At 38.8% G+C, this 18283-nt stretch overlaps 1 protein-coding gene across 1 annotated transcript in view; it reads right to left on the reverse strand.

Moving 5' to 3' along the window:
- Positions 1-18283, reverse strand: part of LOC141913307 (MAM and LDL-receptor class A domain-containing protein 2-like) — a 103330-nt gene that overhangs the window by 39159 nt on the left and 45888 nt on the right. Inside the window, exons 79-113 of the mRNA XM_074804802.1 lie at positions 17855-18004; positions 17506-17762; positions 17001-17094; positions 16440-16592; positions 15787-16052; positions 15346-15430; positions 15045-15260; positions 14622-14893; positions 14436-14532; positions 14207-14350; positions 13700-13953; positions 13181-13286; positions 12906-13040; positions 12295-12551; positions 12052-12136; positions 11626-11715; positions 11352-11495; positions 10477-10745; positions 9864-10062; positions 8551-8802; positions 8070-8213; positions 7356-7631; positions 6309-6581; positions 5962-6099; positions 5591-5841; positions 5049-5139; positions 4804-4941; positions 4168-4427; positions 3372-3603; positions 2765-2887; positions 2146-2427; positions 1477-1632; positions 850-1109; positions 291-381; positions 70-210 (exon numbers count right to left, since the gene is read on the reverse strand). Coding sequence (XP_074660903.1) covers positions 70-210; positions 291-381; positions 850-1109; positions 1477-1632; positions 2146-2427; positions 2765-2887; positions 3372-3603; positions 4168-4427; positions 4804-4941; positions 5049-5139; positions 5591-5841; positions 5962-6099; positions 6309-6581; positions 7356-7631; positions 8070-8213; positions 8551-8802; positions 9864-10062; positions 10477-10745; positions 11352-11495; positions 11626-11715; positions 12052-12136; positions 12295-12551; positions 12906-13040; positions 13181-13286; positions 13700-13953; positions 14207-14350; positions 14436-14532; positions 14622-14893; positions 15045-15260; positions 15346-15430; positions 15787-16052; positions 16440-16592; positions 17001-17094; positions 17506-17762; positions 17855-18004 — 6381 coding nt within the window. The remainder of the gene's footprint in view (positions 1-69; positions 211-290; positions 382-849; positions 1110-1476; positions 1633-2145; positions 2428-2764; positions 2888-3371; positions 3604-4167; positions 4428-4803; positions 4942-5048; positions 5140-5590; positions 5842-5961; positions 6100-6308; positions 6582-7355; positions 7632-8069; positions 8214-8550; positions 8803-9863; positions 10063-10476; positions 10746-11351; positions 11496-11625; positions 11716-12051; positions 12137-12294; positions 12552-12905; positions 13041-13180; positions 13287-13699; positions 13954-14206; positions 14351-14435; positions 14533-14621; positions 14894-15044; positions 15261-15345; positions 15431-15786; positions 16053-16439; positions 16593-17000; positions 17095-17505; positions 17763-17854; positions 18005-18283) is intronic.

Below are 18283 nucleotides of genomic sequence, written 5' to 3' on the forward strand. Positions count from 1 at the left end.
TTGCTTGTAGCTATCAATTACAGAATCCATAGTAATTTTCTTGGAAATGATCTCTACAGAACGACATACCTTGATCAGTTCCCATCGTATGATCAGTTATTGGACCGGTTCCCGTCGAATCGGTCGAACCCGAACTTCGTATCCATTTGAAATCGACTGTCGAATCGTGGTAAAAATTGCAGATTTTCGGATCTTCAAAGTCGCACATTTCTACAAGGTAATAAATTGTTAATAGTAAACGTACAAATCAAAGGGAAACTTCTGATTTGTCTGCGAGATGAATCACTTACTGAGAGGTGGACAAGATCCCGGTGCGAAGACGATATCATCGAGTGCGATATCTCCGTAGTAACCAGTGCCACGGACTGCCTCAAAAATTGCCTAAAACATCAAGAAACATGACTTCAAAAAGACTTAATTCAGATATATATCACTGCCCAGTTTTGAAGTTAAACTGTTTCAAGAGTCAAAATAAAGCGCTCTGTTTCACGATAAAATTGAAGTCAAAAACCATTAAGTTTTAATTGTTGTCCCCATTGAGAACATAAGTAACCGACACAACTGAACATTAGAAACAGTTTGGCTTTTTCATAAAACTGAACCAGTTGTGAAGTAGAATCATCGCTAGGGTTCAAATATCTGATAAATTGTTTGAATAATCAGTAACCGAAACTTCCAATTGTGTACCATACTTCAGATTTCTGATTTCATAATCAAACCCCCTGTTTCGCTCCTAGCAGGTGTGACTGGTGGGTTTGTGAGGGACACCAAATCAGACTAAATCTTCCAACCAAATAAAAAACAGGGACAATCCCAATTTAAGATTAGAAAATATCAAACATCACTTACACTGACAGATGGCGCTGTGCTGTAAGCTTGGAATTGTCCGTAAATCCATCGATCTCCCTTGTTCCCGGTCCGCGTCCACTGCAGTTGAGCTTTAGTGCTGTATGAAGTTTTGACGTAGATATTCAACGCGTTAATGTGCGTTCCGTACATGTGATACCAGAACATCGTACAGAATCGACCTTTAGGCGCTATGTTCGCAGTGATCAGACGAGCTGTTTCATTCTGTTTCCTATACGACGCCCTCGCAATCACATAGTAACCTAAGGATAGAAAGAGAATCAAATTGAAGATTTGAAAATCAACATTTCTTCAGCAAAACCCTGTTCGATCAATTGAAGATCTTTTGTACGTTTGTTTTGCTGACCTGAGTCAACTGATGCATTCAGGGCTGAATATATGAAAGAAAATGTTCTATCAATCAGTAATCAATGGTCAATCCTTCCGTAAAATCTTTCATATTTCAGTTCACATCAAACACATCAAAGGGTCAAATGGAATTGGAATGGAAACTTTCAAATCAATATGGCTGCTTCGCGACTGGTTCATGAATAGGCGACCTGAGTTCCTGAGAGTCTTTGATTTAACGGCAGAAGGAGTTGAAAGAGCTAAACGCACCACTAAACTTACCGTTAGCATTTCCTTTCGTGTGATCGTTCTTTGGACCGGAATACCGAATGCCCCAGTTACCGGCACTTCCTCGTTGACGTACCCACTTATAGTCCGCATTGTCATCGTGTTTAAAAGCGCATAAACCTTTCTCGAAATCCCAGGTCGACAATGGAGCTAAGAATACAAGAATCGGGCCAAGATTAGAGCAACGTTTATGTATCCATTACCCTGTTAACTTGAAATGATATTATCAATTTCTCAATCATTATATCGATTATCAATATTATCAATTTCAGCAGTCTTTCATTTAATATTAATATTAGATTTTTAATGTATTTGCTTATTCATTAATTCTGTATAAATTTTACTTGAAAATAAATCGTATCATATCAATTTCAACCTCAATTTTACTCAAAATTCAAAAGGCTATGAATTGAGTAAAGCCCTGGGGCCAGTTGCACAGTTGTGACTAAAGTCCAAAAGTGGTCTTAAATCATAAGACTGGTCTTTAGTTGTTAGATTGGCTATAGAACTTAGTTGGTCTTAGACTGGTCTTAAGTCTAAGCCATGACTATGCAACCGGCCCCAGGGCTAAACTGAAAACCATTTTACAGGCTGTTGTCAGTATATATAGAACTGGTCAAGCCTTTTAAGCCTTAGTTTCATTTTCTAGCGGGAATAACTTACTAGGAGTTGTAGGAGGTAATGTTGGTATAGGAGTAGTTATCGCAACAGCCGGACATGGCCCATCGATATAATCAATATCGTCAATAGCGATATCTCCTCTAAACGAGTAACCACGCGTGGCTTGTATCGCGATCTCGAAGGCATTCATTTCATCACTCACGGCTACGTGACCATATCTCCAAACATCTCCTTGATTTCCGGATAAATGCCAAATCGACTTCCAGTCAGCTCCCATCTTTGTTGAATTGATATTTTTTGTATAGACGGTAAGATTTCCAACAGCTAAAAACAATAATTTAGCGCATGATAAAATCGAAATTACAAGGGTTTTGACATCGAAGTCTCTTTTCTACATTTAATGGGCCTACTTGGGCAGTCGTCCTGTCTTTAAATCCAGAGTCTCAAATCATTAGATTAGTTGTTAGATTGGTTGATTGATTGCTTTTAAGCACAGACTGCTTTTAAGTGTTTAAGAATTGTTATCGAACCTAAATGAGCTTAATTTAAGCCTCGAATGTGCTAATGACCCATGGTTTTTGAAATGGTTTATAAATAATCATTCGTTCATTAGTCTTGAAAATCTCCGCCATGGTTTCAACAGGAATATATGATAACTTACATGCACCATACATATGATACCAGAAAGTGAAACAGCCAATAGTAGTAGCGTCGTACGGTTGACTCAACAAATCAGCGCGATTTCCTTCTTTTCCGTAGCTCGATTCGATGAACAAATAATGACCTATCAATTCAGATGGATAAGTTTTAAACAGGGCGGCAACTTACGACAAATTTACTAATTTCCTGAATTATTAACTCCGAGCTAAAATCAGTTCATTTTCAATGAGTTAACCCCGATTCCAATCTTAATTCACAACTGTGTGGAACCGGGTCCAGATATGATTCTTCCCTGATTTATCTATTTTATAACACAAAAATTCTCTGAGTGAATCCGAGGAATTTCTTGATTTAAAATGTAACAATTCACTCGTTATTCATTGAATCGCATATTGATAAGGAAATGCGTGGTCAATAACATATCCATATTCCCTGAGTTTTCCAGGTTTTTTTGGGAAAATTTCTCAAATTCCCTGGACACTGATTATTTCTAGACTTTTCTGATTCCCTGAGCTTTCCAGGTTTGCCAGGTCAGTGGCCACCTGTTAAGCCATTCCTCATAAGAATTGTGGATCAGTTCCAATAAGATTGTTTGCTAACATTGCTACCTGAATTAGAATTAGTGGTGTGATCAAGAGTTGGCCCGGTGTATGTAGTCGGAGAGGTACCGCTTCCGAGCAACCAATCAAAATCTGAATCGTCGGCACCGTTCGTCCAACCGCAGATACCATTCTCAAAATCACACGCGCCCGGCTGAGGACATTCACCCTCATCGACGGATACATCGTCGATGGCTACATCTCCCATATAACCAGCTCCTACAACGCCTTCGAAAACAATCTGAAATATAGAATAACTACCGGTATCACCTCGTACTCAATACCTTATATAAGAACCATTTACCTGATGAAGCTACTCTAAGCACCAGCAGCGAAAGCTCGTAATTTTTGATAAAATCAGTTAACCCTTTCAATACTACCAACACTTTATGTTTATTTATTAATTCTATATAAAGTTCACGTGGATCCTCTTACTCTCAGGCAGGTTCGATTGGTCTCAATCGATTCCGGAATTCTCTTCGGGCGCTGAATTCATTTTGATCAGAATACGCTATTTCTATTCCGGAATAGCGTAATCATCTAAGCTGTGCGTGTAGCTCAGGCTAGTGTGGCAGGGTTTCATACCGTGGTGAGTCTCGATGCCATCAGGTACGAATCCCTGCCGGGCGAGGATCTATGAAATTATGTTCAACTGTAGATAGTACAGTCAACACCCAATATACAGTATGGTGGTATATCGGGGTGTATTTTTATAGAGATGTACATTTAGTAAACCTGGCGGTAGGCGGGGATTGCGGTATATAGGAGGGCGGTTTATCGGGGGTTGACTGTATTTCTAACTCACGCTGAAGTCGAAATCGCTCTTAAACGTCGCCTGTCCAAATCGCCATCGATCGCCTTGGTCGCCCGTTTTCTGCCAGACGTATTTTCTACTGGGTTGTTTGTTGACCATCGCGCCGACGCGCAACGTGTGCACGTCCTTACCGTACATGTGATACCAGAACGTGAGACATTGAGCAGACGTAGCCGAGAACACCGGACTGATCAATCGAGCGCTATCACCTTGCGTTTGTGGCATCGATGATTCGATGTAAGCGTAGTAACCTAAAATAAATCACAGGAAATTATAGTTAGAGTTTGTACTACAGAAATCACCAGTCAGGACTCGATTGAGCATTGACAACTTCATTCTAGAAAATTCAGTGTTCTCCAAAACATGTTTTAGAGGAGCAGCCACCCCTTTCATTTTTGCATCTACCTTTCTGAAAATCAACCACCCCTTATAAAATATCTGCCACCCCTATCAGAGTGGATGTCAATATTCTATCAATGCTGATAATTGCTTTGAAACACATATTGAGCTAATGTGAAAAGTAGAAGATTACGCCAAATTAAGCTTAAATTCTTTGTATTCTTAAGGGGACCGAAAGCCTAGCTACTTCAGCAACCACGATGTCAAACAGAAACATTGTGTACGTACCTTGATCTGTGCCAGTTGAATGATCGACTTTAGGACCAGTTGCAAGAGAATTCGTCTGGCCTTTGTGACGATTCCAGTGGAAGTCGTTCGTCGCATCGTTCGTCCATGAACAGAAATCCAGTTCGAAATCACATTCACCTGGAATCAAACACAGTTATACGTTATAAACATCGATTCGGTTTTGGTTTACATTAGGTCGCAAATATAAGCGAGGATAAGATTTTTCTATTTCTACCAATGCTTACCCTGTGCAGGGCAAGGACCGATGAAGGAAGACACATCATCTATGGAAATATCACCGGCAAATCCATTTCCTACAATGCCTTCGATATGTACCTGAAATTACGTACGCGTAAATACAAGTAATTAAAATTTAGCTTGTATTACAAGGGCAGTTATAGCAGTACGCCTGATGATGGCTAACAGTTGTTAGTCGAAACGTCGCTCCTCAAATATAATCATTCTGATATAGAATTTTTCAATCTTGGCTTCGTTATTGAGGGATTTCTCTCGTCAGTTACAGCATAAGTTTACGCAATATATGTACCACATATTTCAAATAAATTTGCATACGGGGCCTATCAGTTGCGTAGAATTGATCCCAGAGTTACAATCAGTTTATTTCCAATGCTCTAACCGGACATTCACTAGATTTTGAGGCGATCTAAGCCGGTTTTAACAATGCATATGTAGATTTTCAACTAAATGAAACTAAAACAACCGATGGCATTCTTCCCATACGCTACATAAAGAAAATTGGAAAGAAGTGATCGATCGATTTATTCACCTGGTGATTGTAGATAGTTTTAGTCGTAATATGAGCCTGTCTCCAGCTATTAGTCTGAGATCCGGTCTTCATCCATCGAAGCGTTTTTTCACCATTGCTCTCTACGTAGACGTTCAGCCGTCCGATGTGCGGTCCGAACATATGATACCAGAACGTGAAACACGAAACGTCCGTAGGTGGCAGCACCGGACTGCTCAACGTGGCTTTATTTCCCTGTTTTTGGTTTGACGCCTCGATGTACATATAATATTCTGAAAAAACGCGAAACGATTCACGTGGAATAAAAGCCTTTCCCGTGAATACCAAAAATACCCTGAAACGCAATGTCGATTTGCATCAAAAATTCCATCAACGACGCATTCGATACTTACGACTTCCTTGATGTCCTCCTAAAGGACCGGTTCCACCGCTGTTAGTTTTACCAGTCCATCGTGTCCAGTTGAATTGACCAGTGCCGTTCGACCATTGACACGTATCGTACTCAAATCCACACAAAGCCTGCTGAGCCGCTGTAATCAGAGATATTACAAATAGTCATCGTTTTAAGATAAGATCATTTTCAGTCGGGGCTTACATGACAAATCTCCCAAATTTTTCGAATAAATACAAAAACAGGTTTTTGAAAGATTTCTTCCCTCCCCTGTAAATGTGGTTGTTGAAAATCCATCATCTGAATTATGAAAAAAGGCCAAAAGAACAAATATAAATCAGTACTGACTGTAATAGACCGGGTCGGCGCCACGCGGAGTTATATCACATTTTCCGGGCTGTTGCAAGAACTCGACGTCATCAATAGCGACATCTCCGCGCCAACCGCTGCCGACAACTCCTTCGATCATCACCTGGTACGGTTTGCCGGTATATTTAGAGGGTATAGGAACCTGCGCGGAGAGCCATTCATCCCCGGAAGCACCGTCCAACATCCACAACGTCGCCTCGACGCTTTTCATCGTAATCGATACGTTATTCGTCACGTATATTCGAATACCGCCTGAAATTCAACAGTAAAATAAATGAAAGTTCCTTGAAAAACTCATCAGAATTTTTCTATCCTGTAGTTACAGATTTGTAGGCTTCGTTACTACATAATGATAGACACGGATCTTGGGTAGAGTTCAAATAGTTGAAAATACATAGAAGCAAAAACAATACAAATCTCATTTTCTATTGAGTATATGAATATATGAGTATATGAGTTTAGAATAAACTAATATACTCATTAGAAAATATGAGATTTGCACTGTTTTTGCTTCTATGAAATTTCAACCATATGATAGACACCATACAGCACAAAGCCTTAGAGGGAACCATGTATGTTTCTTCAAACTGATAAAGGTATTGCTGACATATTGCGGACATAAATGAACTATCAGGATAAAGTCGCAATGTCAAATAAACCGTTAGTTCAAGGAAATATTTCGGAAGTAGGATTTAGTATTTTCGTTTGATTTTCTTTTTTTTGATTGAGTGTCCCTTACAGACCCACCACACCTACTGGGAGCGAAACAGGGGGTTTGACTTTGAAATCAGAAGTCGAAGTACAGATATAGCTGTATGATCGGCGGTCAAATTTACAGAATTTTCTGTTTAAATCGAAGTACATAATTGGGAAATTGGGTTGCGGTTCATCAAAACAAACAATATTTAAGTGTATATAGTGAGGTAATTTTATAGATATTTGATTCTAGCACATTTCATTATAATTCCCCAACACTGAATCGAATATATTTAACCAATAGAATGTAAGGAACTGTAGTATGTATACCTATCTGATCGCCGCGCATGTGATACCAGAATCTGAAACAATGATCTATTCCGTCTGCCGGGAATATTTCACTGCCGAGTCGAGCGCGGTCTCCGATTCGTCTCGGGTTGCTGCTCTCGACGAACATGTAATAGCCTTTGTCGGTAGCGGTCGTGTGATCGATCGACGGTCCCGTCAAAAAACTGCCGGTCGCCCCTCGTCCTCGTAACCACGTGAAATCAACTCCTGCCATTATGTTTACCCACGTACATTGACCTTTCTCGAATGTGCACGATCCTAAAAAATTTAAATCATGAAATTCTAAAACAGTGAATATATTACTAATTACAGGTCATAATAAGGGCGGATCAAGAATTCCTGAAAATTGGAACGGGCAATTAATTTGAAAAGGGTAGATTTGGCAATGCAAGGGCTAGTTACTTGTATTTGTTCAATTGTAACTACATCTTATAGATTTGTAGTAAATATGTTTATTTTCATTCAGCTCTGCATATTTCTAATCAAATAAATAATTTCTCAACCAAATACTTAAAAGTTTTACGATACACAGAAAATATTGTTCAATGATGATGTTCAATGAGAAAAGTTAGAATACAATATCGAAATATATCGTTTATATATCGTATAACAGCTTTATCTTAAACCTAAGCTTTACAACTGTTATGATTTATAGTTGAAAGTAACTGGATTATTCAAAATGTTGTTCACACGAACCTGGTTTCGGGCAATCACCATCTTCAATGGAAATATCATCCAGGGCAATATCTCCCTGATACGACGCACCGACGACTCCTTCGAATAGAATCTGATAGTCACCGGCCGGGTGAATAGTAACCATTCCTTCTTTCCATTCATTACCTACGAATAAACATCATCATAATCCCAATGTCTGCTGTCAAACAGATGGAAGGCGTTAAGTAATGAGGAGATACTCATGTTCTTTAGATACCAACGATAAGAACAAAATTCAACCCATGGGAATAAGAAGGAATCCAGGACCCTTAGAATTTGACTCAGAGATTGTTACAAATGAAACTCAGGCTCACAACTGTAGAACTGGATCCCGAGGAACAAACTGAATACTTATCATATATCTTGATTCAAATAAAATCCGTTATGAGTTTGATATCTAAGTTAAGTTCCTCCGATGGGGGTTAACACAGAATCGACGCACGTAGGTTTCTAACGTTCATACCTTGATCAAAAGCGCGAGTCCACAGCGGATGTTTGCGAGCAGCTGCTTGTCCCGTCGGTACCTGGTAGACGTTCAATGTTTCCACGTGCCTACCGTACATGTGATACCAGAAATGAACGCACTGCGAAGATGACTTTAGCAATTTCAACGTCGGACTAACTAAGAGTGCTGTATCATTCTGTTTCTGTCCGGATGTTTCGATGTACATGTAATATCCATAAGGTGTACCAAGGGTATGATCAGAACCTGGACCTATAACAATTTGAGTCTTTTAGTGTTTTTACTGATAAATTCTAAATAACAGAATCAAACTGAATGATGCAGAAATGCAAAGTAGGAGAGGACAGTATGTGTGCTAGACAGATGTTATCTATCAAGGGTAGCCCGATAAGAAATTTTTTCTGTGAAAACAAATGCTTGAATTACTAAATAAGTGGGGCTTAATTTACCATTCATGACTTATGAAATATAAAGTCCATACATTACTTTATGGTATTAAGGTATATATACTATCGATACAAGAATGACAAAACATTTTTTCAGACACTGTAATAAACGTTCATCTTCCTTTCACTTTCATATCTCTAGAATTTGTTGGATTAAACAGAAACTAAGGCATAATTTACATATAGAACGTTGCAATGATTCATAGAAAATATCTATCCAGTAAAAATTGGGAGTTGATTTTTAAATAAAGGATGGTTTTGCAGGGATTTAATTATTTAGATAACTGGTAGCCTGATATCGATCTCAGCATTTATTTTCTGACAGTTTCGAAGTTTTTGTCTAAACTTCATCATCAGAGAAACTGTTAAATCATCAACTGTGGGTTTTGTTCATTATGTTATTTAGATTTTGCGCCTATTAAGTAAAGTAACTTTCTTTCCTTTGTTCTAAGTGTTGTCAACTAAGATCAGTCACTAGTGGTTTAGACTGAAACTCTTACAATCAGTGAATGATTTGGTATTGACAGTGTATTGATAGTGTATTGACCAGTTAAAAACAAGTTTTCAAGCCTGACTGATCTCACCACACAGCTATACTACAATGGCTGACTGGTCGCTGGTTATCAAACAATGGTGACCAAACAAACTTCCAGAGATTGTCAGTTACTAGCAACATACCAAAGTAAGTCAGTTGGTGGTCTATCGGTAGCATGCTGGGCTGGCAACCCAAGGGTTCCCGGTTCAAATCCTGCCATGGCTGGTGTTAGGGAGGGTTTCAGTTGATACAGCTATGGTATTAGGGTTATTCAGCTAAATCATTACTCAGCCAAAATTTTTTTAACAACAAAACACAAGGAATTCACAAACCTGTTCCGTAAGTCCAAGTTTTACCGCGTTGTCGCGTCCAAGTGAAGTCGCCGGCTCCATCTTTATAACCACATTGGCCTTTATCTTCGAATGTACAGACATGCGTACCAGTCAAACTACACGCCCCTTCAGAGACCCGTAGATCATCGAGCGCGATATCACCGCGATAACTGTTACCGCTGACACCTTCAAACACGACCTGATACAAACATAGAAACGATTAGAAATTTCGAAATCTTTCCTCTTTAAACAAAGAACTGTAAAAATGTTATGTAGAAATGTTGGCAAGGACAAAAGTACAAACATTTTCATGTATTGCAATACAGAACCGAGTTATGATGAACCTCAAGGCACAAGAAAATCATCATTGTTCCTAATAAACTGATAGTTCATCATATCCAGTTTACAATATATATATATATATATATATATATATATATATATATATATATATATATATATATATATATATATATATATATATATATATATATATATATATATATATATATATATATATATATATATATATATATATATATACATATATATAGTATAGTATTCAAGTTTGTTACGTATGACGAGGTTCCGTTGTTAACACTGTAATCAGTACCTGGAATGGATCGCTTTGTTGGACGGTTATTTGACCGTACTGCCACTGATATCCTTGCGCTCCAAGTTTACGCCAAATAGGTTTACCCATAGCATTCGTGCGAGTATTCTTAATATACAAGTTCAGCATGCCGATATGGCCTCCGTACATATGATAGTAGAAATTAACGCATCGTTCATTTTTGTCAGCTATTATCGCGCTTTCAAGACGAGCTACATCACCCGGCTTAGTCGGATTCGAGGTCTCGATGTAGATATACCAGCCTTGATCTGACAAATATAAACAATTTAAACAACTGACATGCGGAACTAGACTCTCTACAACCGAACTGTTCTTAAATACGGAAATTTTGTTCCGTAAATTCAGGTAAGTGTTTAGATACGTTCATTTTCTGTGTTTAACCCTTTCAGTGCATCTACACCGCAGTGCGGTGTATTAATCAGTGATAGATTTTGCTAGTACACTGCACTGCCGTGTATTGATGTAATTAGTAATTATCTCTCTTCAAAAATGGCAGCACGTGTCAAACATAGTGAAATACTAGTAACTAATGATACACCGCGCCACAGTGTAGACGCACTATAGTGGTATTCCCGTTGTTCAACACACTAGGGTGGATTTTCTTAGAATTTTCAAATTATCTCCAGCACTATAGGGTATTAATTAGTCAGCACTCAAAGGGTTAAACCCACGGTCAAGTTATTTCAACGAGAACTCTGGCACCAGGTCTAGGATTCCACAGAAAAAGAGCATTGTCAAACTTTCTAAGAAGGGAAGTCTATATTTCAAGTAAATCAGGAATATCCTATACAGTATCAGTATCAGTCAGTGACCGCTCTGCCATCTCACGCTTAGATACAAGTAAATACATTTACCTGTTCCAGTGGTATGATCAGCAGTAGGACCGGTTGCCCACGATCCGGTTGGACCTTGAGCTCGTTCCCAATCGATGTCATCATCGGTAGAATTCTTCCAACTGCACCAACCAGCCTCGAAATCACAATCGAAATCGGTTTTTGCTAAAAACACATACGCATAATAAACTTTAATCAACAGGATTCAACCAAAGTTCTAACTCAATATTTCAGTTAATCATTTTATTGAAACTGGGCCGAAAAGTAATTAGCTGTACATTGTTACGGTACATACAAGGAGTTGGTCTAGGAGTAGTAGTTATCACAGTAGTTGGTGGCAGAGTTGAAGTGGTTGGTTTATTAGGATCAGCAGCAGCAGGCGTCACTGTAACAGAACATCATAGATTCGTAAAACTTGAACGCCATCGAAAATGAATTTTAATAATAATAATAATAATAATAATAATAATAATATATTTTCTTATATAGCGCACCCCTACATAGTAATCGGTGCGCTTTACATAGATGTAAATCATTTTAACCATATTAAAACATAATATTAAAACACAGTAGTAGATAAAAAGATCAGTTATAAATTTTCCTAAAAAAGTATGTTTTTAAATTTGATTTAAAACATTCAACAGACGGACTTAGTCGAATGCTCATGGGAATTTCAACGAATTTTTAGCGAGGTTTCGTTCTGTTGTTTTTAAATACTTACAATGGCATGAACCCTCTCGGAATTCGATGTCATCGATGGCGATATCACCGGCGTGATTCCAGCCAACAACAGCCTCAAACACAGCCTATAGAAAACATTAAAATCACTATCACAGACCAGTTTTAGAGGAGGATAAAATCACAATATACGGAAGGGCTAGTACGCAGTCCCAGTTATCTGAATGTTAAAACCGAAACTCGGAAATCTGAAACTCGACGTGAAGCGCAGAAATAGAACACTCACTCTAAATCTGTTTGTTGACGTCAGCGTGACTTGAGCGTAGTTCCATATGTCTCCTCTATCCGTACCGAGCGTCCAAACACGAGTTACAGTTTTAGTAGTCGAGTTCGTATAAACGTTCAACTGTCCGATTCCGTTTCCGTACATGTGATAGAAGAACGTTAGACAACGGGCGTTTGTCGCGTCGAACAACTGGCTTTCGATACGCGCGGCGTTTCCTTGTCTCATCGGCCAACTCGCCTCCAGATAGATATAACTTCCTGAAGGTTAGAAAATTTCCGAATTTTATGAACATTGAAACCGAACATCATAGAAATGAGACCATGATTTCTAATCAATTCAGATTTGAGCTTCAAGGGACAGTTCCATAGTCATGACTATGACTATGGAACTGATCCCGGGATTAACATTTATGGTTAAAATTTGACTCATAGTCTCAATAAATCAATAAAGGACTACTTTTAACTGTGAATCAAATTCTAATTCATTACCCAGTTCTCTAGTTTGTGGTTAAGTTTGTCTCAGAGAAGTTCGAATCAGTTAATTTTTTCACAATGTTCTAAAACCTCCCGGAAGTCAAAGTTGATGAAAGAAATATAGAAGACGTAACTTACCATCAGGGCTCATAGTCGTATGGTCAAATCCTGGACCTGTTTGTTGACTGTCCGTTGCACCTTGTCCCATAATCCAATCAAAACTACCAGGCTGGGTCGACCACGTGCATAAACCATTCTCAAAATCACAATCACCTGCAATATCCGCGAACGATGCACAAATATGAGAGAAATATCTTTTTATCAACGAGTACAAGTTGATAATTGCGCCAGAGAAATACGCCAACTTTCGACCGAGGTTGATTTGAAATACGATGAGGTTTATTATCTATTACCTTGTTTTTTACAAGATCTCGGCAAGATTTTGACGTCATCAAGAGCGATATCACCGGCAGACGCTAGCGTTGAGTTAGCTGCAGTCGTCACGCCTTCGAATATCAACTACATAAAAACATCAATATCAAATACGTTAAAAACATCAATATCAAATACGTTAACCCTTTCAGTGCGTCTACACCGCAGTGCGGTGTATGAATCGGTGATGGATTTTGCTAGTACACCGCACTGTGGTGTATTGATGTAATTGGTATAATTAGTTTTTATCTCTATTGAAAGATGGCGGCACCTGTCGAACATAGTGAAATAGTAGTAACTAACAATACACCGCATCGTGGTGTAGATGCACTATAGTGGTATTCCAGTTATTCAACACACTAGGGCGGAATTTTACAAAATTTTCAAATTATCTCCAGCAATATAGGGTATTGATTAGTCAGCACTGAAAGGGTTAAGTACAGAGAGAAGGAACTAAGATAATTCGACACGTTTCTAAGTCATTTTAAAACAAAACTGACCTTAAAATCTGAGAAATGTGGTATCGGAACCTGCGCGACCAACCAGTTTTTGATTTTGAAGCCTTTCTCACTAAACACCTGAGACTTGCCGCGAGTGTCTTGTACGTAAACATTGAAATCAGCGACTGTGAAGCCCCACATTTGATACCAGAACTCTAAACACTGCCCGGCATCTCGCGGGTACAACTGAGACGTTAAAGTGCCTATTTTACCCTTAGCGGTTTTAGAACTAGACGGGGCATTCATATAGTGACCTAAAAATGTAAACAAAACAAGGTTGAAAAAGAAACAACTGCTTCTAGTTCCTTCCTATACGTGTAGATAAGGCGTAGAGAAATTCCCAAGCAAAGAATCTGCATTTTCAATGAATTTCGAAAATTCATCAGAACTTAGACGCCAGGTGAGGGGCCATTTCAGAGAATTTCAGAGGTTCAAGTTCAAGTTTAGTCATAATAACACAAGGACAAAATGACGAACATTGACTGTAAGATTGTAAAATGAACGTACCGAGTTTAGTACCGTAAGTATGATCAGTGGACGGCGCGGCGCCTTTACTTTCATCACCGCGAATACGAGACCATTTTAAATCCGCTCCAATCGACGACGCGTACCGACACAAACTATTCGTATCTTCAAAATCGCACAAAATCTCTGCAAATTGAGGGAAATATTTTGATTAGCAATGATACAAAATGATGGAAAAGTCATCGGGAAAGAACTCGAGAGATAAACTGACCTTGTTTATGAGTACCACACGGACCAGCGGTCACTGTGATATCATCAAGAGCGACAAATCCTGAATATGACGTGCCACGAATACCTTCCAGGAGAATCTACAAGAAACGAACGTCATGTTTTGAAACGCAAATGAAACACGAGACGTATTTACTTTTGAATTCATTTTTCGCTTTCAAAATCAGACCTGGTAATTTTCCGTTCCTTGCAGATGAATGTCGGCGTATTGCCATTTAGTTCCTTGAGCTCCTTTTCGAGTCCATACTAGATATTTCTTACCGGATGATTGCATCCGTTGATAGATATTCAATACGTTCTTGCCACTGCCTTGCATGAAATACCAGATGTGCAGACAGCGTGTACTACCGCTGGGCACTTTGTCCGAAATCAATCGACCGGTGTCGTTGATTTTCGCGTTGGTGAACACGGATTGGTCGAAATAGATGAAGTGTCCCGAGGCTGAAATATCGGGCAAATAATCATTTCGATTATTGAAAAGTATCAAGAAATGCGTGGCGCATGAGAAATGAGAATGTAGAAACAAAGCTGAATTCAACCACTGAGTCTTATTATTCTTTTTTCAAGCCCCTTCTTCAACTCTAAAACTTACACGTTCCAGTGGTATGATCGTGGTTCGGTTTGTACGTATAGAATTCATAAGCTCCCGTCGACAATTTCCATTCGAAATCGTTACCAGCCATTTTTTTCCATGTACCGTATCCGTTCTCGAAGTCCACATCCCACGGAGATGGGTAAGGTGTGGTTGTAGGCAGGCTCGTCGGGCCGGTCGTTGGTGGCAATGGAACGACCGCGTCCGGTGGCTGAGCTGTAAAACACGAATTGATACAATTGATTACACGAAATCTTTTAAAACTGTTTTCAAATTCAACGTGTAATGAGTGAAGACTTACTCGCGCAATTACTATCAGTCAATGAAATATCATCTAAAGCTATATCTCCTTTATCGCCCAGACCAACTTCAGCCTCGAACACCAGCTGAAAATACACATTTTCTGTCTACAGAATACTTTACACAAAACCAAATAGGTTAATAGTTAATAACTTTAATTTCACAGGGATATTTTCATAACAGACGCGAAGGAATATCATTGTCTCATAGAACTGAAAAATGTAGCAGAGAATAAGTGCCCCAAAAGACAGAGCACAAGTTTTATTCTCATTTTATTCTCATTATACATTCAACTCGCACCACTGAGTGGTGCGAGTTGAAAGTTAACTCTTAGTCAAAAGTAATTCATTTGCAATAAGTTAACTTTGAGTCATATCTTATTTCAGATACGTGGAACTGGATGCAAGCATCAAAAGTTTACTGATACAGTAACTAAACTTACATGGAAATCATCATAGGAACTGAAAGCCACTCGTCCCTCGTACCACACAAGTCCTCGGTCACCGGACAAATCGAAGATTTTCGTTTGTATTTTCGTAACGACGTTATAGTTATAAACTCGAAGCGCGCCCATGTTTTCGCCGTACATGTGATACCAGAAATTCAGACAACGTCTGCTCGAGTACGTCGCGATGAATCGTTTGCTCATCAGAATCGCTTTATCTCCCGGTCGACTCGGTTTCGATGATTCAGCGAATACATACTTTCCTGTGTAACGTAACGTAATAAATGTGCATTAAGTTTAAACACAGTTTATCGTGATTCTCATCACAGTGTCTAGGGTGACCACTTTAATTTTTCTCAAACTATTCCCTGACATGCACATTGTTTTCCCTGACTTGATCTGCTAAGAATCCGATCAATTAACACAGTCAAATACCTAAGACATAGATGAAAACTGTTTGATTCTACGCGCCATCTAGCAATCTCAACAAATTTCCCTGATTTTTAGCTTTTATATAAGATTCCCTGACATTTTTTAAGAAAAGAAAATTCCCCAACTTTTCTGACTGATTTCCACATACAGTTTTTTGTACTAACTAGCAGAGGAAAGACCTTCATCAAGCTATCATTTCATTAAATCATGCTACGTACCATCAACAGTGCCGAGAGTATGATCAGTGTTTGGTCCAGTGAAGAATGAATCTGTTCTACCGGAGCCAATAATCCATTCGAGATCTCCTTTGATCAGACCTTTACTGCCCGGGTTGAACCACGTACACATGCCTCGCTCGAAATTACAGTCACCTGAAAAAACGAAAATATGATTATCATATGGACAGCACTCGAACATTAGAATAAGGGAAATAGATCCCTTCTATTCAGAAAATATACCAAGTTTCAGTTATTCTATGCAAGTCTGTGAACTGATTAGACGACTATTACTTCTGACAATTGAAGGAAGGTACATGTAATTAGTGTGTGTATTCTATATAAATCTGGTTTAACAAATACAAACCCACAGTAGATATACAGAAAAGTTTATTATCATTCTTTTTATTTATTTGAATTAATTATCGTTTTTATAGTTTCTCTGACGATGGGGTTTAGAAGTAACCCTGAAACTGTTAGATAATTAACTTTTCTACATATCTACTGCCGGTTTTTATCTGTTAACTCTACACTGAGATTAATATCAGTTCACTACAGTCATACCTTGTTTAGGACAGTTTCCAGGTATCAATGATGCCTCGTCGATTGCGATACTTCCGGGGCCTTTATTATCGTCCATTTTACCGTTAAATCGAATCTAAAAATCAACAAAATAACAATTTCTTTACGGAATCAGCTTTCAAACGTTTCAGAGTTTAAACGACAAGGAAATCATCGGTTACCGACAAAAATGAAATTAGTTTATATAATCCAAATAAGGTTCGATTTTAAACGTTAAAAATACCCATGCGTATTACATTGATAAAGATCCATGGATTTGGATCAAAAGCTCTGGGCCCAGTTTCACAAAAAAGTTCAAGCCTAAAACGGTTAAGTTTGAATTGTTGTCCTCATTGAAGATATGAAGTAACCCATGGCAATTACACCAAAAATTTCAGTTTAACTGTTTTCTGACACTGGGCCCAGGCGAGATTTCTATATCAAGGCTTAAAATCTTATACAGGCATTGATTCTACAGTATGATTTCAGAGTTGATATTTATATTCACCTGGTACGGCTTGTTAACTTTCATCGGTGCTTGCGCGAATATCCATTGATTTCCGTGGTCGGAGAAGACCGACCAGACGGACGTCGGGTTCGATCCGTCGTATTTACGTTCGACCGCGAGCTGTTTGGCACCGGCTCCGTGCATGTAATACCAGAACTGGAAACACTGAGTGGCGACCTTGTTTACTTTAGGGCTTGCGATGATGGCTTTCGTGGAACCGGGCTTCGCGAAGGTGGTGTCGATGTACAAATAATGGCCTAGAAAATATATCCAGTTATGATCAGTTTTTTCGACAACAAAATATTTGCTGTAAAACTCGCAAGAAAGTGAATAATCTTGATATTCCTACCAGCGTTAGTTCCAGCAGTTACATCTATAGATGGTCTCGAGTTAGGGGAAGAAACTGGTGAAAATGCGGATGCCCATTTCCAGGTATAATCACTGACAGTAGCGTTAGTCCAGCCACATAATGACGCATCTTCAAACGTACAGTTAACACCTGACGAGAAAATGATAACAAATTTATTCAAATTCTGACCACAAATTTTTCCATAGACTGAATTTCTCTTAAAACCTGTCTGGGAATTTCTGATGTTTGAATTTCTCCATTGGGGACACCAAGAGAAATTATCAAAGTCACAAGAGGAAATGGACACATGAATTAGGTTTTAGGCATATTCATGTCCAACATGATGAAAGATCGCTTAATCAAGGGCAGAAAGGCATCAGACACAGTTGACAAAGTTACACAGCAGGGGAGGATGCAGGGGGTCTTTTG

This window comes from Tubulanus polymorphus, chromosome 11, assembly GCF_964204645.1.
Source record: "Tubulanus polymorphus chromosome 11, tnTubPoly1.2, whole genome shotgun sequence".
In the NCBI taxonomy this organism is placed as follows: domain Eukaryota; kingdom Metazoa; phylum Nemertea; class Palaeonemertea; order Tubulaniformes; family Tubulanidae; genus Tubulanus; species Tubulanus polymorphus.